Source organism: Otolemur garnettii, unplaced genomic scaffold, assembly GCF_000181295.1.
Source record: "Otolemur garnettii isolate 467f Iridium unplaced genomic scaffold, OtoGar3 scaffold00106, whole genome shotgun sequence".
Taxonomy (NCBI): domain Eukaryota; kingdom Metazoa; phylum Chordata; class Mammalia; order Primates; family Galagidae; genus Otolemur; species Otolemur garnettii.
This window is the reverse complement of record NW_003852501.1, coordinates 1,064,830-1,086,906: the sequence shown is the minus strand read 5'-3', so window position 1 is coordinate 1,086,906 and position 22,077 is coordinate 1,064,830. Positions and strand designations below refer to the sequence as shown.

At 34.0% G+C, this 22,077-nt stretch overlaps 2 protein-coding genes across 2 annotated transcripts in view; one reads left to right on the top strand and one right to left on the bottom strand.

The window, feature by feature from the left end:
• Positions 1–22,077, bottom strand: part of RB1 (RB transcriptional corepressor 1) — a 165,961-nt gene that overhangs the window by 41,966 nt on the left and 101,918 nt on the right. The window lies entirely within an intron of this gene.
• On the top strand, positions 14,841–16,748 carry LPAR6 (lysophosphatidic acid receptor 6). The gene has a single exon (XM_003796682.3). It carries the CDS (start codon positions 15,365–15,367, stop codon positions 16,400–16,402), a length of 1,038 nt encoding a protein of 345 aa, XP_003796730.1. The 5' UTR covers positions 14,841–15,364; the 3' UTR covers positions 16,403–16,748.

The following is a 22,077-nucleotide window of genomic DNA, read 5'->3' as shown; positions in this document are numbered from 1 at the left end:
CACATTTGAGGTCTGTTACATGTATTAAATAGTATAGTCTCAGGTGGCACCTGTGGCTCAAAAGGGTAGGGTGCCAGCCCCATATGCTGGAGGTGGTGGGTTCAAACCCAGCCCCCACCAAAAAAAAAAAAATAGTATAGTCTCTATGATGAAACTTGGATGTTCCCTAAATCACAACACAGTCAATAGCTGACCAAAGAATTTTGGTTCTTCTTTTCCCAGAATTTGGGCTAAAGTAATGACAGGGTAAGAGGCAGAACGTTTCATTTGTGAACACTTCATTAATTTTAGTTCCTGAGGATTAATTTTTAACTCTACCTCAGACACACTAGGAAAAAATTCTGTATTGACAGTGAGGACATAGTATAATATGGAGAATAATAATCATGATCTTTCTATCATGCCTACTTTTGATAACTATGATTAGTGATTCAAAATCATTACCATATACATCATAATCCTATTTTCTTTCCCTCACTACCAAAATTCTATCTTCATAATTATCTCAATTTAATAATAATACTAGTTAATGTTTATTGAGCATCTACATGCCAGGCTCTATGCTAAATATTTTACATACATTATCACATTTAATCCTTGTAAGAAATATATGAAGAATCTGCATTTTATAGAACAAGAACCTGAAGCATATTAATTTAGAAATTTGCCTCGTGTTATATGGCTAATAAGGACAGGAGCAGTGATTCAAATCCAAATCTAGAATTTGTGTACACTAGGATGAAAAGACATAATTCCTTTGTTTATTTTCTCATTCATTCCTTCTTTGCCTATTGTTTTATGTTAAACTATGTTTCCATGTAGTTGTCTACCCACTACAATTAGCGCTTCTCCCCACAAGTCCATCTATCATTCAATCACTTATCCATTCAGCTAGAGATGCTATGAGAAATATCACATTAATAGTAGTACCTATCACAGAGTTGTTGCGAAAATTGACCTCAAAGATTTTATAGATAACATTTATTGAATGCCAGGCATAGCAGCAAGCACATTGCTTATATTACTTCATTCTCACAACAAATTCTAGGAGGAAGGTACTATTTTTTTAATGCCATTTTTACTAGTGAAGAAAGGTAGGCTAAGAATAAAATGCTCAGTCACAGTAAGTGGCAGATCTAGGAAAAGGCTTCAAGCTATTTCATTCCATAGACCTTATTTTTAAGTCTTATGCTACAGTTTAGAGTCTAATGAAGACAGAAGAGTAAGTAAATCAAGATTGGAACACCTAATCCAGAATAGGTGCATTAGAGACAACTTCTTGGAAGTTTTCTGGCTTGAGTTGAATCCGAAAAGGAAAAATAGAATATTTAAATAAAAAGAAGAGAAATAGAGGACTCAGCAGTTTATTTATAAAGTAAGAAATACTTCCTCAAAGCTGTTTTGACAATTAAATGAGATGTAAAGTTCTTAGAATGGCATCTGGCACATAAGCCCTTGAGACAGAAATGACCATTTCCATAAAGTTAAAATTAGATTGTAAAGCAAAAACACAGCAAACTCATTGAAGGATTTTAAACAGGTAACTAACAGAGTCCACATGGGACTCTAAAAAAGGAGTTCTTAAAATAAATTTGAGTGGTTAGCATATGTGTGTAAGGGACACTCAGTAAATATTTCTAGAATGTTAACACACAATGTAGCTATATCATGGGTTACATTAACTATAGCAAAGCACAAACAAAAGTAATGACAATTCTCTTTCTAATTGACACTAAATGACAAGTGTAGCAGTCAACCTCCAAGGCCACTCAAATATTCCGTCACTGGTATTTACACCCTTGTGTAGACCACTCCTAAACTGTACCAGGGTTAGTCCCAGTGGCCAAGGCACAGGGCAGAAGTGATGGCATGTTATTGCTGACATCAGTTTATAAAAACCTACAGTTTCCATTATGGTTGGTCTCTCTCTCTCTCCTCTTCCCCACAGAGGAAGTACCTACCATGAAGTGAGTAGCACTATAACAAAGAAATGAATCCTGGTGAACAAGTGAGCCTTGCCAACAACCATGTGAGAGACCATGAAAGGAGATTCTCCAACCCCAGTAAACCCTTAAACCAACTGCGGCGTTTGGCTGACAACTTAAGGATCTTTCAATGAGAAAACCTGAGTCAAATCCACACCACACAGTTAAGCCACTCCCAGATTTCTGACCTTCAGAAATTGTGAGATAATAAATATCCATTGTTTCAAGTTACTAACAGATAACTAATGTAGTAATTGATTTTTGTAACTTTAAATGAAAGACTTAATGGCATACCTACTGGTGAAAGTAAAATACATATATTTCCCTTCGTAGCACTGTTTCCATTCAGCACTCAGGTAGTACTTTTTTCTCTTAGACTCAGGCAAGCTGTCTCATGTCATTAATTATCTACTCAAATTAACTGTCAGCATAATTGCTCTCTATACAACACTTTACTCTGTTTTGCTACAGTGTCAGCAAGATTAGTATAAATTCCACTAAATAAATAACACTTATAGAAAAAGGAGAAGCTGTATGTTTCTTTGACACAATTTTTCATAATTAACATACATTTCTAAAGCAAGTGGGAACTTGTCCAGAGAGTAAAGGACTCCAAGACTATCGAGTTGAGGTGTTCCTAAAAAAAGATTCTGATTATCCAAGTAAGTACAAGGTTTCCAGTGCTAGTAGAAAAATTAACAATAGGGGAAGTGAAAGGCAGGAATTGCTATTGTTTTCTGGATATTTTAAGGAATATCACTGGACCTATATTACAGGAAATATTTTTGTACTATCCTAAGCCAAATTCTAAGACTGTTTTGTCTTGCAAAAGGAAACTAGAATAGAAAATAGAAAATTTTTGGCAGGCCCTGAGCTTTCTGCTAGATCTTTCCCATTTTATTTCATTGGTCCTTTACAGTTGGTATTCCTCCGGATCCTTTTGCCAATATATATGCTGGCTGAGCCACTATCATGATATTTTTAATCTATATTACTCCTAAGTCAGTGTTGCTGACTAAAACTACTGTTTGAAATTTCAGATACCTATTTCCAACTGGATACTAAAGATCTCTACATGGATGTATGGCAAACATCTCAAATATAACAAGTTCAAACATTAACATCAACTTGTTACCTTCATCACCAATCAGCTATGGGTCAGTTCCTCAGTATCTTCTTTTGTTAATTATGTTATCAACCACATAATCTCTCATAATACAAATCTTAGAATTATCCTCAGGTACCCTAAGTTCCATTCAGACATCTAATCTTTTGATTTATCCTTTTATTTTTTATACATTTGTCTCTACATAGTTAAAATAGTTATCTCGTGGACAGCATAGAGTTAGGTCTTTTTTTTTATCCATGCAAATAATCACTGCCTTTTAACTGAGCTGCTTAAAACATTTACATTTAATGCAATTATGCATATGGTAAGTTTTAGTCAATATCTATTTGTCTCATCTATTCTTTGTTCCTTTTTTGACAAAGGTGAAAAAACAAATTGATAGAAGAGGATAGACTTTACAACAAATGGTTTTAGGACAACTGAACTTCCTTAGGCTATGAAAAGAAAAGAACCTCAACCTAAATCTCAAACCCTGTACAAAAATAAACTCAAAATAGATTGAGGACTTAAAATGTGAAACTATAAAACTTAAAAGAAAAAGAAAATTTCTCTTTTCAGTATCAACATTGAACCCCAAACTGATTAACTGAAGAATTTAAAACTTCAGTTCAATTTATAATATGATAAAATCAAAGTTGTTATTATTAAGAGAATATTTCTTCTAATTATCAAAATTTTAAGAACATTTTCTCATAACCTTTAAATAAATATTGAGGTCAAAACTACAAAAGTTGTAACATGTGCTCCTCCTTAAAAAGAAACTAACCCAAAGATGACAAATGGAATAAATATGAATAAGCCAAACTAGTTATTTCTCTAGTTCAGCTGATACCAAAAGATATCATTGTTTTACGAGGCAGTGCACACCAACGGAAGGGAAAAATTGTACTTTTGTTAACAGTGTAACAAAATAGTCAAACAGTTTTATCAAATAAGGATTGTGCTTTTGTCATAGGATCTGACAATGTTTCTGAGAAGTAACTTAAAATGGTTTATTTTAAACGCAATCTAACACACTGTCTGATGATGGGCACACTTATAACTTTGACTCAAACTGTACAAAAGCAATTCATATAACTAAAATATTTGTAACCCTGAAATATTCTGAAATAAGTAACAAACAAACACAATCTATCCTATGTGGCATACCTATTTAAGGCTTACATAGTAGCAGAAATTCTCTGGCCAATAATTTTTGCTAGATTCATCTCCAGCAGATACTTTGAAGGAAAAAGCCCTGAAAAGCCCTCTTTGAATTATGAAGGAAGGCAGCAAAATCCCAACTCTTTCCCTCAAACAGTATGTAGCTAAGAATTTTATTGCTTCTGACTAAAGATTGTTTTAAAATTTAGTAGTACATCTAAATGATTCTAAATGTTTTAAAACATCAAAGTACATTTTCCTCTGTTTTAAATTCACCTAAGTATACTTTATAAACAGAAAAGCACATACATATATTTTTTGAAAAAAGACTGAAGCCTAAGAGATAGAAATTAGTTTACTCATATCTCTTACTGTTTAGAACGGATAGTAGTTAAAATCACTTTGAGAATTTTATGATAAGGCACAGTTTATAAGATACAGTAGGAAGAGTTCTTACCTGAGAGCACATAAAAAGAAAAACCAGTATTCCCTTCTAAATCTTAAGGATGGTATACCCTGATCCTTACTACGTAAGTGTAGTAGCAAAGACTGAAATTAAACCTGGAAAATTACAAACAGTTGTTTCATTAGTGTAGTAGGGTTATGCTACCTTTTCCCCTCTAATTTTATTCTATTCTCTTACTGCTTTTAAGAGCCTTAATAGGAATATCTCTCTTACATTATAAATTACATATTTATTCCCAGGGAAAACTGAAAAACAACAACTCATGAAATGATGCATGTGCTTAGACAATAGTAGAGCTGGGTCAGAGGAAGGCAAAGTTGAAATTCCAGGTAGATCTGCAGGGCTAGGTAATAAACTTGTTTTGCAAACACAGGAGAAAGGCCAAGATCTGGCTCCTTGAAGGACAGACAAAATCTGTAGGTAGATCTAAAATTAAGATACCATGCTATTATAGAAAAAAGGTAAGTAGGATATAAGTACCTTTGAGATCCTGGAGGTTCATTCAAGCATAGGTAGGACAGACAACTGACAGAAATCAAGGAAGAAGTGATACAGGCTATCAATTATCCCTGCTATCAAAATAATTAAATTCAGGGCGGCGCCCATAGCTCAGTGGGTAGGGCACATGCCACATACACCAAGGCTGGTGGGTTTGAACCCGGCCTGGGCCATGACCGGGACAAAAGCTAAGGTAACAATGACAACTGCAACAACAACAACAGCAGCAACAACGAAATAGCCCAGCATCGTGGTGGGATTCTGTAGTCCTAGCTACTTGAGACTCTGTCTCAAACAAACAAAAAAAACAGAAAGAAAGAAAGAAAGAAATTCAGAAGAAAGTTCAGGTTTTGAGATGACAGAGTGCTAACCAAAGCATCAAAGAATAAGACATAAAACTAATCACTGAACAAGAAAAAGGGAAGTCAGGGTGGGATTTGACTTAAAACAAAGCTACTGATCTGGGGCTCTTTTTAACTAAAAACAGCTACTCTCTTAGAAATACGTAGTTTGGAGAATACTATCAAGTAGCCAAAAGCAAAACAAACATTTCTAGTTTATGAGGAGTCATGAAAAACAAAAATTTGTCAAGTTGAAACACTTAATAGAAATTTCTAATTGCCATGGGGACATGAACCTGATGAGTCCATTTTTGGAAGGTATAGCTAGAAAGATAGGTTGGGGAAGGCCTTTTAAAGATGCTGATCAGTTGAAGATTAGTACCCTGAAATATCCACAGGATTCATTCCTCCACTTCACAGGATGATCTGTTCAGAAAACCTCTGACCAGGAAGGGCTTCTTTGACCTCTCTCTATAAAACTGTAAGAGCCAACCCTACATTATTTTTCTCCAGAGAACTTATTACCATATGACCAACTGTATAATTGCTTATTTACTGGTTGCCAGTGTCCCACAAATGAAATATAAAATCAGAGATTTCTTTATCATTATTATTATTATTCAGAAAAGCACATGGCACACAGTGGCACTCAATACACGTTTGCTTTGAATAAACAAATAAGCATTAGTGTATCCAGAGGTGAAGATAAAAGAAGCAGGAAAAAAACTTAATATGCTTGTCCTATTTTCCTATCTATATGACCAGGACAAAAATCCAGCAATTTTTTTTGGTCAGGTTGAAATAGTCCAAGTCTGTTTAAAACAATAGAAGGCCAGGCTGCAGCAGAGGCAGTCCTTCAAGTCTTGTTTCTAAGCTTTCTAAGAGTCTACTGCCATACCACCCTCAACAGGCCTGATCTCTAAGTTTTCTGAGGTAGTGCTGATAACTTCTCGTATAGATAGGAAACCTTCAAATTTTCCAAGATTGTGGAATCAGATGATTAAAACAATCACTCTCACAAACCATGGACATTTTGTTCTGGGAATTGATAACTAGTGGCTCAGAATCGAAATAATGATTCTTCTTTATCTTTGAGTATCAGTATCTGATAAAGAATTAGTCTTTTCCTTTGAATTCTAATGGGGTTAAGAGCAACACATCTGTATAAATGGCTAATGTCCAAATACATATCTGATTTTCAGCATATTTGCAGTAGTATTCACAGAACTAGATCTTAAAAATATATCATCTATAACAAAAAAAGAGGCCAAAACATTAAATATTAAATGTGGGTACCTAAAAGAACTACTTTTAAGTTAAGGACAAAAAATGATATGCATGTTCAGATCCTTTCCCCAATTTTTTGAATGGATTATTAATTTTCACTAGTTTGCTTTAACAAATTTCTTCCTATAAAGAAATCTGCCATGTAACTATTGTATAAGTAGTATGTTATGCTATGGTAATTCATATATATGATAGATTGATATTTTCTTCCGAATTTATGGTATTCTTTAACAAAATCATTTAGTCAAACCTATCTTTGTCCTTAAAACTCTAGACTTCAGATGATACTCAGCCTTTACTATTCTATCACTTTTTAATGCTCTCATTTTTTTCCTAGAATTCATACAGTGTTATTTTTTAATGGAGGTATTTTTTTTACTGAAATTATTGATCTAGCTGGAATTTAGTATAAAGAATAAGTCAGCTGCCCTTTCTCTCCCTTTCTCTGCCATCCTGGTGTGTATGATTAACTCTTTTTCTTACCATGTCTTCTCAACGGGCTTTCAGAATCAAGCAATTTCTGGCCAAGAACCAAAAGCAAAATCATCCCTTTCCCCAGTGCATTTAAATGAAAACTGTTAATAAAATCAGGTACCATTCAAAGAGGAGACACTGGAGAAGAACCAAGCTGGGACTATAGGGAATAGCACATGAAATGGAACACACATTTGTGCTGTATCAAGGTCACTATCATCTTATCATATCAAACTGAAAATGTCACTACTTCCTAAATAGTCAGACTCATTTCACTGGGAAAATGAGTTTTCTCTTTGTTTAAATGCTCTGCAATAATAGGGTGATTCAATAATAAATATGTGAGACCTTTTATTTGAAAAAAAGACTAAGTCAAAGACCATCTCTTTTTCAAATTGCTATCCTGATGACCCACTAACATTTATTGTATTATCCATATTTTTCTCTATTAATTTAAAGTGCTGAAATTATCATATATTAAGTTCCACTAGGTTTGGAGTATTTTGAGTCTATTTCTGAGCTCATCTCATAATTATAGAAATGCAAACTAAATAAGATACTAATTTTGACCTATTAAAAGTCTAATAATAGGCTCAGCGCCTGTGGCTCAAGCGGCTAAGGCGCCAGCCACATACACCTAAGGTGGCGGGTTCGAATCCAGTCCGGGCCTGCCAAACAACAATGATGGCTGCAACCAAAAAATGGCCAGGCGTTGTGGCGGGCGCCTGTGGTCCCAGCTACTTGGGAGGCGGAGGCAGGAGACTCGCTTGAGCCCAGGAGTTGGAGGTTGCTGTGAGCTGTGATGTCATAGCACTCTACCCAGGGGAATAGCTTGAGGCTCTGTCTCAAAAAAAAAAAGAAGTCTAATAATAATTTGGCTTTGGTAACAGTATGGGGAAATTGGTACTACTAATTGGAATGCAAATTAGGAGGGGAAGATAGTTTTTCCCAGAAATGAAACTGCTAAATTGTAAGTATAATCCACATATATATTCCTGTAGGTGAACATATTTGTAAGGACATTCTCTGAAAACTATTGGGATTTTTGCTGGAATGGCATTAAATTTATAGATTTGTCCCCAGGAAAACTACATGTCACATGTTCAAGTGTTCTTTTACCTCCTTCATTAAAGTTGTGCAGCCTTTTGCTTTGTTTTCATCTAACTCCTGTACTTTGTCTATTAAGTTTATTCCTAAGGTATTTTATACTATTTCCTGTTGCTATAAATTGAATCGTTTTTTTCTGTTACATTTTTCAGTAGATTATTGCTGATACAAAAATTGTCTTATTTTATGAGACTGACACCAGTTAACTGAAAAAGCTAAGCAGGAAGTCATTTTTAAATGATACATGTAATTCTTTAAAACACTGTACTTAAATTAAAGAAGTATAAAATGTATATTCATTTGAAAATTTCTTTATGTAGGGTCAAGTTTCTTTTTTTGAGTTCCATCTGGCAGTTATGAGTAAAAAGGTTCTTCTATAAACCACACCAATAATGTGTGTTTAATGACTTTCATTATGTGTAGAGTGAGGACTAAAGACATCTGCAAAGAAACACGATAAGACACTCAGCCTTTTCAGTTTTTTTGTTTCCTCCCTCACATATTTTACACATCTAACTCAACAATACTCTTAGTACCTTGCCTCTGAATCATTTCAAAGCGCCGAATTTGATTTTTAAAAATACCTTTTTGGTTTGCACTTGTATTTTAAAACATTACACTAATATGTACAACCAGCAAATATAAATCTGGGAGCAAATACTTTTGAACTTTTAATATGCATATAATTTCCTTATTGGGAACAAAGGAACTCAAGTGCATAGCTTTCTAGCCACAAGCATTCAGCTTCTAGGACCATCATGAGAGAGCAATTCTTCTCTACCTCCACCCTGCAGTAATGAGTAAAAAGACAGAAAGTCAGTAAACGTTTATTGAAATTAACTGAATTTTTGATAATAAACAATGCTAAAAGATGTTAAATTTACTAGTCACAGAAAAAAACTTGTTCTAATTATTCAAACAAGTTTGTGTATAAAAGTTGGCATGGTATTATGTATAACTGCAAATAATCACTGAATGAATGAAGCATGCTTGTTAACCTATTTTAATCTACAGCAGGATGTAAACCTCTAAAAGATTAAGTTAAATTTCTGCCATATGTTAGAATCCAGTGCTTAAAAAATGTCTATCTTTATATTTATAGATTATAGATATACACACAAGCATGTATAAATAATATTCTTCTTTGCTTAATCTTCACCTAAATTATGAATCCAGTTTCTTATTTTATGTTAGTAAAAAGAAAAGAGGCCAGTTATGGTGACTCACGCTTGTAATTCCAGCACTTTAGGAAGCCAGGGCAGAAGGATTGCTTGAGGCCAGGAATAAAGACTAGCCTGGGCAACATATCAAGACCCTGTTTCTACAAAAAATAAAAAAAATAACTGGGTGTGGTGGTGTACACCTATAGTCTCAGCTATTCAGGAGGCTGAGGAGGATTAATTGTACCTAGGAGTTTGAGGCTGCAGCGAGCAGTTAACTGGGCCATTGCACTCCAGCTGGGAAAGTGAGACCATTTCTTACAAAAAGGAAAAAAGAGAGAAAGAAAAGAAAAATTGGGAGCTACCTGTTACATTAGGAAAACCTGACTCAAAGTCTAGAAGCTAGGGTTCTGGTTCTTCCTGTTCATAATCAACTATGGTTAACAGTTTCAGTTTCCTCAGGGGTACTTGAGTGACTAACCGGAAGAACAGCTAAACTATGTACAAAAGAAAATGAATAGCAAGTTGTAATGGGTGTAAGGCAGATTTGTATTCTTGAGTTTTAGAATCTAAAGCTACCTCCAACATTAGAGGGTATTAAGATTAATATGTATAATGTGTGAACTACTACACAAACTAACTCAGAAATAGATATGGCTTTTATAAACAAAGCCTATGTCTATTTGAATATTTAAATTTACTGTACATTACCAGTGCTAAAATGGTGTATCAAATGTATCCATCTTTATCTGGCTATATTAAAGCACAGGCATTATATTTGGTCAAGAAAACAAAACAGAAACCTTACTGTCCCACGTCTTCTTGTAACTTCACCTTTAACTCCATAAAATTAACATATTGTATAACCTACTTAATCTACATGTATAATGGTATCTTTTTAGCATTTTACATTCAAAATGTATTTTTATTTCATTTTGTCCTGAAAAACATCTAGAATGTCAAAAGGCACATAATATCCACTCTGTGCCCACGGAAATCCAGGATTTTGGATCTCAAGATCACAGCAATTTCTACTGTCCCTTTATGCATGCACTGATTGAGCTGTATTCTTTCCTTTAACGAATGTATAAGGAATTGGGTTGGGTACTTCTAGTGAGGACCCAGCTCCTATTTCTGGCTTCATCTTTCTTCATCATATAATCACTTTGTAATCCTAGGCAAGTCTCAACTTCTCTGAAAATTTCACTTTCTTGATCTGTAAAACGGAGACAATAATGTATGTTTTTTCTGCCATTCAAAATTAGTGTGAAGATTAAATTAGATAAAAAACTAAGTGCTGAATACAATTTTAGATATCTAACTTAATATTCTTCTTTTATAAATTATGACAAGTTAAATTATTTTCTCAAGGTCACATTGATTTTTCTTTTTTAAGAGATGGTGTCTAGCTGTTCCTAAGGCTGGACTCGAACTCCTGGGCTCAAGTGATTCTCCTAACTTCCGCTTCTCAGGTAAACCTTTTTTTTTTGAGACAGAGTTTCACTTTGTAACCTTAGTAGAGTGTCTTAGTGTCATAGCTCACAGCAACCTCAAACTCTTAGGCTCAAGCAATTCTCTTGCCTCAGAGATGGGGTTTCACTCTTGTTCCAACTGGTCTCGAATTCCTGAGCTCAGGCAATCCACCTGCCTCAGCCTCCCAAAGTGCAGGATTACAGGCATGAGCCACACCATCAGCCAAAACTTTTAATAAGAGAATATCTTAATATTTTAGTGAATTCTTCTTTGATCAATTTTATAGCAAAAAAACATGGTATCTCATTTTGGAAGAGAGGTCTTTTAAAGAAGTATGCTATAGAAATATCAAGGAAAGACTTTAAAGAAATATTTAATATTTACAGTATAGAAAATAATTAAAAATTCTTTTTGTATTATGAGATTCTTGACTTAAGCAGAGAATATTTCTTGTACAACCTGGTTTCAAATCAGAAATCTTTAAACCTAAAGAATAAAAAGTGACTCCTTGATTTTATTATGCCTAAAATGAAAAAAATCCAATCTGGTAGTTTAAGCATTCCAAGTATTCAAAGAATCAGGTCAGATACAGAAGCAGGAAGGGACCTTTGTGTAATCCGGCTCCCTTCTTTTAGAGCAAAGGAACCAGAATCCTAGAAAGGTTAAGTGATTGCTTATCAACCTTCTGTGATCCTCTGCCTACTGCTCTTTACACAACACTTTCACCTTAACTTCTTTTTAATTACAGATTTATATTTTATTGCCCACATACACAATTCTTGATTTCATTCATAAAGAATCTGCATTAACTACTAATACAGAGAAAAACTTCCAAAATATTTCAGAGATACTTCCAGATACTTCAGGGGACCAGCCTCAGGATTTGCTAATCCTTCTCTTCTTGAGATCTGTGTTTCTTATCTGTTTTTAGTTACAGTGCTGTTTGAGAACCTCATAAAAGTCTCCAGAGGGGGGAAATGTACACAACAGGGGTTTCAGAGATTTCAAGGGCCCCAGGTGAACATCCTTTGAACTAGATGGTCAAATTTACCACAGCACTGAAACAAATTATCTCATACAATTAATCTGCTAACAAATATGTTTTCTTAGAAAAATTTCCCACAATCACAAAATTTAATTTTTTTTGCTTTTTGCAAACATTTACTGCAGCCACAATCAATAATTTTTAGAATAAATATGACTAATGTTTGGCATAATTTCTCTTACATCTCTCATATGTGTATTTTAAATCGCTCACTCTTCCACACTGACTTGTCTTTTAAATATTTTATTAAGGTATATAATGTACATTTAATCAAATGCTAAGTTTAGTTTTATCAGTTTTGATAGTATGCTCACTTTAAAAATTATAAATTGCTTGAAATTTTTTTTAGAAGTAAGAAGAAAATAAGTAACGATTTTGTTAATTCATTTGTGAATTGACTCTGATGATCTAGCAGGGGGAAACTGAAAGAGGGGAGGACTAGAAATGAGAAGAGAAGTTTGCATAACAATCACGTAGATAAGAGTAGCTGGGTTTCCCCAAAAAGGTGGCGGTGAGAAGGAAGAGGAAAGGGCAAGATACAACTGATCCTACTAACAAGGACAGAAATAGCCAGTATTAAAGCAAAGAGAAAGGAAGAATGGCTAAGGAACTAACCTTACATATTACTTACTAATATACTGATAATAATGAAAAGCTCAAGTCAATAAACGATGATCTGTCCATTTTTAAGCATTCATAACTCAAACATGAAAAACTACAGGTGAACGATTAAGTGAGGAACAAGTCAAGCGACTGATGACAATATGTGGAAGAATATTCCAATAAGGAATACATGTTCTTTGACTAAGAAAATGTCATATTCAAAATCAAAGTAAAAGTAGTCAAGGTCAGGGCATATATTTCACGATTTAAAGATGACTAAAGAGGAGATTATCAATTCAAAAGTACAGTGCTAAGATTTTTCCTTTTTCTAAAATAATTATCAACAAAAAACTTTTCTCCAATGAAAATATAAGGTTATTAACCACTCCTTTTTTCATTACTGCTCAAAGTTTCTATCAGCCTTCTAATATGAATATGCAAATACCTTTTTTCTCTACCAAATAGGATACAAAGAAATTCAGCCCTTCAATGTTTTATCAGTCATTAAGTAAGACTCATCTTTTTTTGGCATTTGATTATAGATATATTTCTTAGTCAAAACAATAGAAATGTATTACAATTGATTAACAAATGAAAGTTGCTGAGCATGGGAGAGTAGTACAAAATAATAGCATATGACTGAAACGTGTTTGTTTTAAGTTAGCTAAGTAAGTTATAAGAGAAAAATAAATTGCTCTTAAATTCCTTAAATGGTAGTCAAAAGGAAGAGTTTCAGCCCAAACTGGACAAATTAAAAAATAATAACACTGAAAAATTTTGCCCTAAAAAATTAAATTAAAAAATAATAGCAGTAAAACACAACTGGATCCAGTCTTTTCTGAAAACAATGATACTTTAAAACAAGAAAAACATGTATTCAGAGGTCATGTCCTTAATCTTTGAGGAAATAACATCTACATTCACCTACTCTCACCCTATATATACTTTCTTCTGATTTGGGGCCTTTAAAATATGAGTATACTTTAAATATAAATATATAGAGAAATCACTCAGAAACTTTTAAAGGGAAACAAAATTTGAAAAATATTCCAATATATAGTTAATGTCATATTAAAGGGATTAAGGGAAGAGCTGGGACGGGGACGGGGGTGTGGTGAAAAGAAAATTATTGACCTAAAATTTGGCCAAAACTTAATCAATTTAGGAAGAAAAAAATCATCATTTTGCTTAGAAAGATGCAACTTCATTTTGTGCTTAAATTCTTGGGTAAAGTAAGATTAATGCCATTAAAACATTCATGGTGCTAATGATTAAAACATTCTTGAATTTAGTCTTGGTAAAAGGGAAAATTTAAAAATTGAAGCAACTCTAAAATGTTAATTCAATTTAATAGTAAAGAGAAAAAAAGTTAGAAAACTGTTTATCAAAAACTAAAGATACTCAAGATTAGCACTATTCACAGTCATACCAATTAAATTAAATTTTGACAGTATAGGAAAAACAGGTAGTGGCAGAAATACCATTGATCTCTCAGACAAATCCTTTTATACCCAAAGGGTAAAAGTCTTTTTTATTAACAGTCATTAAACAGTTCCTTAAATGTTATATTAAAATATCAGTAACATTTCAATTTATAAATCCATACCCACATACATTTTATTTCTTAAAAAATCACACCCCAAATACAAAAGCATTTGATTAAGCTAAAAACAGGTTTAATACCGATTTTTTTTTCTTTTTTGCTTTCAATTATCACTACCAAAATGAAACAAAAACTTAACTCTAAGAAGTTGTCAGCACCCCAGAAATCATTTCTGCACAAAAAGAGTTAACAGGCAGTTGGCTGGCTCAGCTAAACAGTCAGAGACCATTTGCAAGCCTCCTAGGTATATTCCCAGCAGACATTATCAGATTAAAGGAACTGCAAACAAACTGGGCTGAACCTTTCTTTGTCCAAACCCAGCCTCTTCTTCCTGTGATGTCATACTACAAATCTAGCGAGCCTTTCTTTTTCACTTCAGAGAAAACCCATCTAACAATGCAGCTGGCAACTAAGGAAAGGCCTCAATTCAGCAAGAGCTAACACGCTTAGGAATTTACTTCGGAAACATTCTTCTGCTTACCACCATCGAGGATCCACCGCAAGAAAACCAAACGGAAAACTTCACTTAAAAGGAGCAAGACGTAAAGGAGGACAAATTGGGAATGTTTAAATCTCTGAAACTCTGCACTGAAAAGCATACGATTGGTAACTCAAGCTTAAACATTCCGGAGGAGCGCAGAAAAACTTTAACTTTGGAATATTCATCTTGACGACTGAAATGCAAGTTTCTAAGACGAGTTGTCTTCTTCCTGCCACGGAACGCGGCTTCTCTCTAAATTTGTAATCCTATGGGGTGGCTTCAATGACTGCATTTTTTAAAGGCTGCTCGTCAGTTAACTAAATCCTGGATTCATGGATTTTCTGGAGACTACAAAATGAGAATACTTTCTGGTTGAAGAACCAAGTGGAAACTTCACAACAAATTTCATGTTTCCTTCGGAGATTTCAAAGAAAAAGGAACTATTTGTAAAACCACTCAAAGATCCATAATTTGTGAATAACTTGGAGGTTATAGTAGTCACAATCTGAATACCAAAGGGAACTACTGGGAACAAAAGGACTTCCACGGTGAACACTGGCCGTGCCTTTATGATGGTAAGCGGTAACAGCTCCAACTGCTCCTACGATGACTCCTTTAAATACACTTTGTATGGGTGCATGTTCAGCATGGTGTTTGTACTTGGGTTAATATCCAACTGTGTGGCCATATACATTTTCATCTGCACCCTCAAAGTACGAAATGAAACTACAACGTACATGATTAACTTGGCAATGTCGGACTTGCTTTTTGTTTTTACTTTACCCTTTAGGATTTTTTACTTTACAACACGGGATTGGCCATTTGGAGATTTACTTTGTAAAATTTCTGTGATGCTGTTTTATACCAACATGTATGGAAGCATTCTGTTCTTAACCTGTATTAGTGTAGATCGATTTCTGGCCATTGTCTACCCATTTAAGTCAAAGACTCTAAGAACCAAAAGAAACGCAAAGATTGTTTGCATTGCTGTGTGGTTAACTGTAATGGGAGGAAGTGCACCAGCAGTTTTTTTTCAGTCTACCCACTCTCGGGGTAACAATACCTCAGAAGCCTGCTTTGAAAATTTCCCGCAAGCCACATGGAAAACGTATCTCTCAAGGATTGTAATTTTCATCGAAATAGTAGGGTTTTTTATTCCTTTAATTTTAAACGTAACTTGTTCTAGTATGGTGCTAAGAACTTTAAATAAACCTGTTACATTAAGTAGAAGCAAAATAAACAAAACCAAGGTTTTAAGAATGATTTTTGTTCATCTGGTCATATTCTGTTTCTGTTTTGTACCTTACAACATTAACCTTATTTTATACTCTCTTATGAGAACACAAACATTTGTTAATTGCTCAGTAGTGGTGGCTGTACGGACAATGTATCCAATCACTCTCTGTATTGCTGTTTCAAACTGTTGTTTTGACCCTATAGTTTACTACTTTACATCGGATACAATTCAGAATTCAATAAAAATGAAAAGCTGGTCTGTTAGGAGAAATGACTCCAGATTCTCTGAAGTTCAAAGCACAGAGAATTTTATTCAACACAACCTACAGACCTTAAAAAATAAGATATTTGACAATGAATCGACAATATAAGCTGCCTGAAATAAGACGACGGGGATTTCACTGGGACAGAACTTTAAAGTTCCTTCCAACTTTGGGGAGTGTTTTCTTGGACAAGCTATTTCTCCACTTCCAAAAGAAAATGAACACATGGACATTTTAAAGTTTTTAGTATAAAGAAACTTTGTATTCAATGTAAGCATTAAAATATATTCTATTATTGTATACATTCCATTTTTCTGAGCCATTTTGATTTTTTCCTTCATTAAAAAAATCTCTTAAAGCGTTACTGAATGTCTAAAAGTGACTACTATTTAAATCAAGTGGTATTTGTGCTGTCATTGGTTCCTTTTTATATTAAATGATTTAACTTACTAAATTTATACTAAATGATTTACTCATAAGTTTAAGTAACTAATGTTTTTATTCAACATCTCATTTTTATTTCATTTTGAATTAAAACTACTGATCATGTTTCTTAAACTACAATAACAAACGAATAAGGAAAGTTGAAATAATTAAACATTTTTAGAATATTCCCTCCCAAAAAAAGAAATAGCTAAAAAATACAGTAATCTTCTGTGGAATGATGATGTATTCATACTGTTTATAGATCTCCAGCAGGAACAGGTAACATCTGGGAGGTTTTGTCTTTCTTTGTAGGCAATTTGTAAAAAGCAGAGGCTACCTATATGATGGTATACTTTGAAATTATAATTTTGATTCATTTTCTATACATGAAACAGCACCAAATTTCAGAACGATATATGGCACAAAAATTGACAGGGAGAAAACTAATAAAATGTTATTTTGCTAAGTAAGTGTTTTTAAAAATAAAATACTACCAGTGGTACATTTTAAAGGTACATTTATATCACAATGAAGAACTTGGGTTTCAAATATGTTAGGCCAGAGAAATACCAGAGATACTGAAATATAGTACTTGGAAATACAGTACTTAGAAAGTGATGTATAGTCACTTGTCACTTATAATCAGTTTCTAGATAATTTAATTGTTGTACAAACATCACAGTGTACTGACACAATTCTAGATAGGATAGCCCACTACATACCTAGGCTATATAGTATAGTCTATTACTTCTAGGCTACAAACCTGTACATCATTTTACTATACTCAATATTGTAGACAATTGTAATACAATGATCAGTATCTGTTTATCTAAATATAGGAAAGGCACAGTAAAAATATGGTATTTAAGCTTATGGGACCCCTTTTATATATGCAGTCTGTCATTGGCTATGTAGTGCCTGACTGTATATATTTAATTTCCCTTCCCTCTTCTGGTCATGATAAGCCAAATACTGAATAGTTGAAAATGTTATTTCAAGTAGGCAAAATGTTACTGTTGTAAAAATAATTTATTAAGGAAGAACACAGTTCTTTACATTAAGAAGCTGCAAAACTATAAGGCCAAATAATTAAACACAACTATATTTTCATTTCACTATATATAAATATTGTATGACTTTGAAGTATAATCTAGGAAGAAAGGACCAACCACACTAGCCATGTAAAACTGTTTCATTTTCCAATGTATCTCTTTTTTTTCCCAAAATTCAAGCAGCTCTCCAAAAGTTAACTAAAAAGAATGCTTTCTATTTAAGAAAAAGAACATGTAATTAGATTTAGCATTCAACTACCTGATTTTTACCACCTTAATCTTTCAGGCTTTAAATACAACTTGGACAAATATCCTTTAAGATTTAAATTTGATTTTTGCTGTTCTCTAGGTTTGGGCTGCAATGGTTTCAGACCATTTGCAATCAACTGCTAGACATGCAAACTCATTTTCAATAAAGTAACAGGAAGGGCCTTTCTTTAGGAACCCACAATTTCCTTTTGTTTAGATAAACCCAAAGCAAAATAAATCCTTTGAAAAAAAGTAGTGAAGAAATAAAGCATGGTCCTTTATACCTTAATAGTATATGTGATGTGAACATATTTTCTTCCATTTACCTGAGGTTACCTTATTTGATATCACACTTCACTAAATAAAAATATATCCAGTACTCTAAAACATACATTTTTGAGCTGAAAGGCAACTACTGTGTTTCCCTGAAAATAAGACACTGTCTTATATTTATTTTTTCTCAAGAAGACACACTAGGGCTTATTTTTAGGGGATGTCTTCCTCTCTGCCAAAATGCATGGCATGGCTATGCAGATATATAGATCACTAGGTCTTATGGGGGTAGCGCTTATATTTAACAAATGCATAGAAATCCTGCTAGGACTTATTTTTTGGGTAGGTCTTATTTGCAGGGAAATACGGTAGGTGTGGAAAATTCTGTAACTGAAATTTCTCCTAACTTTGCTCAGCTTAAAGAGTTGTGAGTAAAATTTAAGGCACAATCACAAAGCATGAACATTACTTTAAAATACAAGTAAAATAAGTCATCAGACAGTTGTTATTACTATGTTCACTAGAGAAATTCTGTCGCCCTATTGACAAAAGGAAGATACAATAATCAAAAAGTTTATAATATTTTTCATAAATACATAACAGATAACAAATATAGGCTTCTCATCTAGAACTTTAAATATTGAGTAAATCTTACCCATATGGACAGAGTACTAAAACAAAACTGTAAGTTAGTGTCCTTTATTAGTGGTGTACTTTGAGGTAAATTATATATTTCAAGGGTTTTCTCTTTCTTCTTTCCTCAGAAAATCTGTATTAATATTCGAACTTTGATGATTTACCTTAAAATGATATTGCCAAGCCCCTCCACCCCAAAAACTATGCCCACTGTTTTTAACATCTTTATAAAAGAGTAGGTGATTTAACTAATCTTTCCCACATTAGTTCCCTTCAAAGGAAGAGAATAAGATGAAATATTTTTCAAATATGGAAAATAGCTTTTCAGATATTCACAATTAGTTCTCAACTTAGAAGTTATCTTCAGTGGTGCCCGTGGCTCAGTGGATAGGGCACCCTCATCTACTGAGGGTGGCGGGTTCAAACGGGCCCCAGCCAAACTGCAACAAAAAAATAGCTGGGTGTTGTGGCGGGCGCCTATAGTCCCAGCTATTCGGGAGTCTGAGGCATGAGAATTGCCTAAGCCCAAGAGCTGGAGGTTGCTGTGAGCTGTGACACCACAGCACTCTACCAAGGGTGACAGAGTGAAAGTCTGTCTCTAAAAAAAAAAGTTATCATTTCTTAGAAAATATCAAGTAACTAGTTTACTGAAATACCATGTAACTAGTTTATTGACAGTAAAGTGTAAAAAGTACATATTGTATATAATATATGCATAGAAAATTAAAGAAACTGAAGACAGTACTTCTGGAGTTATTAGCAAACTTTAATGTTCTACATTCAAAATACTGAACGTAAAGTTGAAGTATAAATCCTAATTATAGATACTAGCATTTAAAGAAATTAGCCAATCAGTTGAGAGATATAAAATAGAAAATGGAGCAGACTTCATATTCCCATCTGAGAAACATTTAATTTATGAATGGTACATAGTTATTAAAACTGATTTTTGGTCCTGCAATTTTGAATCACTGATGAACCAGGTACTTTTGTCTTTTGTCAATATATTGTTACCATTGCCTAGAAAAATCTTTACTACTTTCCAATACCTAAACATTTTTTAGTGCCTGCATGCTAGTCCAGTTTTGGGTGTTACAAATGAGGGAAGATGTGACCACCTGTTCTCAGTTGTGAATGAATTTTTTATTCAGAAATAGTTTTATAAACATTGCTTAGGCATGGGTGGTATCGATCCTAAGGTAAACTGTTTTTAAACAGTTTAAAAAAGTGTTTTAAAAGTTTTCAGGGAAGCCCAAAAAGCCCACATTCACTTAAACTCTCAAACTTTATTTTGAAAAATAAAGTAATCCTAAGGTAAACTGGTTTTAAACAGTTTAAAAAAGTGCTTAAACTGTTTTTTGGACTTCCCTGAAAACTGAAATTACGCATTTATAACATGACTTGTAAGAAATAAATTACAAGTTAAAAAAGACTAATGAATAAATGTAAGAACATATAACATATTTAAATTGACTAGGGTATTAAATGATCAATAATATTACTTATTTAGTAACTTTTCCTGAGATCAACATGTACATACTCCTAAAATCTCTAATTCTCAAATTTTCTTATATTACCCTAAAATCATATCACCAAGTTCCCCCCCCCAAAAAAACTGTGCCCTCTTTTATCATTTTTATCTGATGTCTGACTATTTTATAAAAGTACAAAGAACATTAATTAAACAGGGCAACAGACCAGACTCCTCTATCACCCCCCCAAAGATTTATTCCAATAACATCTTCAAAGGGTATAAAATTATTACTTTCATCTGAAAAACAGTGTTGAAAACAGAATCCAAGAAAAATGATGCCAGAAGCAGGGATAATTCAAGAATTTAATAATTGATTTTTCAAACTCAAAACTTTTACTTGGGCAGAGCAGTGGCTCACACCTATAATCCTAGCACTCTGGGAAGCCAAAGCTAGAGGATCACTTGAGCACTGGAGTTCAAGACCAGCCTGAGCAAGAGTGAGACTCTGTCTCTACTAAAAATAGAAGAAAAAAAAATAGCCAGGTATTATGGCCAGCACCTGTAGTCCTAGCTGTGTGCAAGGCTGAAGCAAGAGGATTGCTTGAACACAGGAAGGAATTTGAGGTTACTGTGAGCTAGAAGTTGATGCCATAGCCTTCTAGCTTGGGGTAGAGTGGGAGAGTCTATCTGAAAACCAACCAACCAACCAACCAAAAAAACCCACCAAAATTTGCTTTATTTACATAGCTTCAAACAATCAAGTGATTTTTTTTTTTGAGAGTCTCACTATGTCACCCTTGGTAGAGTGCGATAGCGTCACAGCTCTCAGCAACCTCAAACTCTTGGGCTTATGTGATTCTCTTGCCTCAGCCTCACAGGTAACTAGTACTACAGGCACCTGCCACAACACCCAGCTATTTTTTCGTTCTAGTTGTAGTTGTCATTGTTTGACAGGCCTGGGCTGGATATGAACTCACCAGTTCCAGTGTTATGTGGCTGGCACCCTAGCTGCCGAGCTACAGGTGCTGAGCCCAATCAAGTGATTTTTGAAAATAAAGTTTGAGAGTTTAAGTGAATGTAAGAAACAAATATATGTACTCTACTTACTTAAGTTACAGTTAATAGCCATAGCCACATTTCATTATCTTCCTATCAGAATGGCTTCTGGAAAATTCACCATTTAGAACTGAAAGAATGTGGTGGTCATTTGCTACAACTATACCTTAGATTAAGGAAATTGAGGAATAAGGTTTAGTAATTTGCACAAAGTCACGTAATAAGTTAAGGTAGAGATAGAGTAAGAATCCAGTTCTTTTAAGAGAGAGACAAGGTCTCACTATATTGCCCAGGCTGTACTCAAAGTCCTGGGCTCAAGTGATTGTCCCACCTCAGCCTTCCAAGCATCTTGGACTATAGGTATGCACCACCACACACAGCTGTACCCAGTTTTTTTGGCTTGTCTTGTTCTTTAATGGTGGCAAAGGGAGTAGCACATGCAAAGGGCCTGTGGGAAAGAACCTTGTATATTGAAAAGATTAAAACAAAGTGGCTAGAGATATGGGGCTGAGCTCTTACAGGGACTTACAGGCCATGGTAAGATCATGTTAAAAGCTGATGATATATGGAAAATCTTGAAAAGTTTTCAGTAGGAGAGACATGATCAATTTGCATTT

What these genes read in the sequence shown, in the direction of transcription:
- LPAR6 (XM_003796682.3), top strand. Translation starts at nt 15,365, where the DNA reads ATGATGGTAAGCGGTAACAGCTCCAACTGCTCCTACGATGACTCCTTT.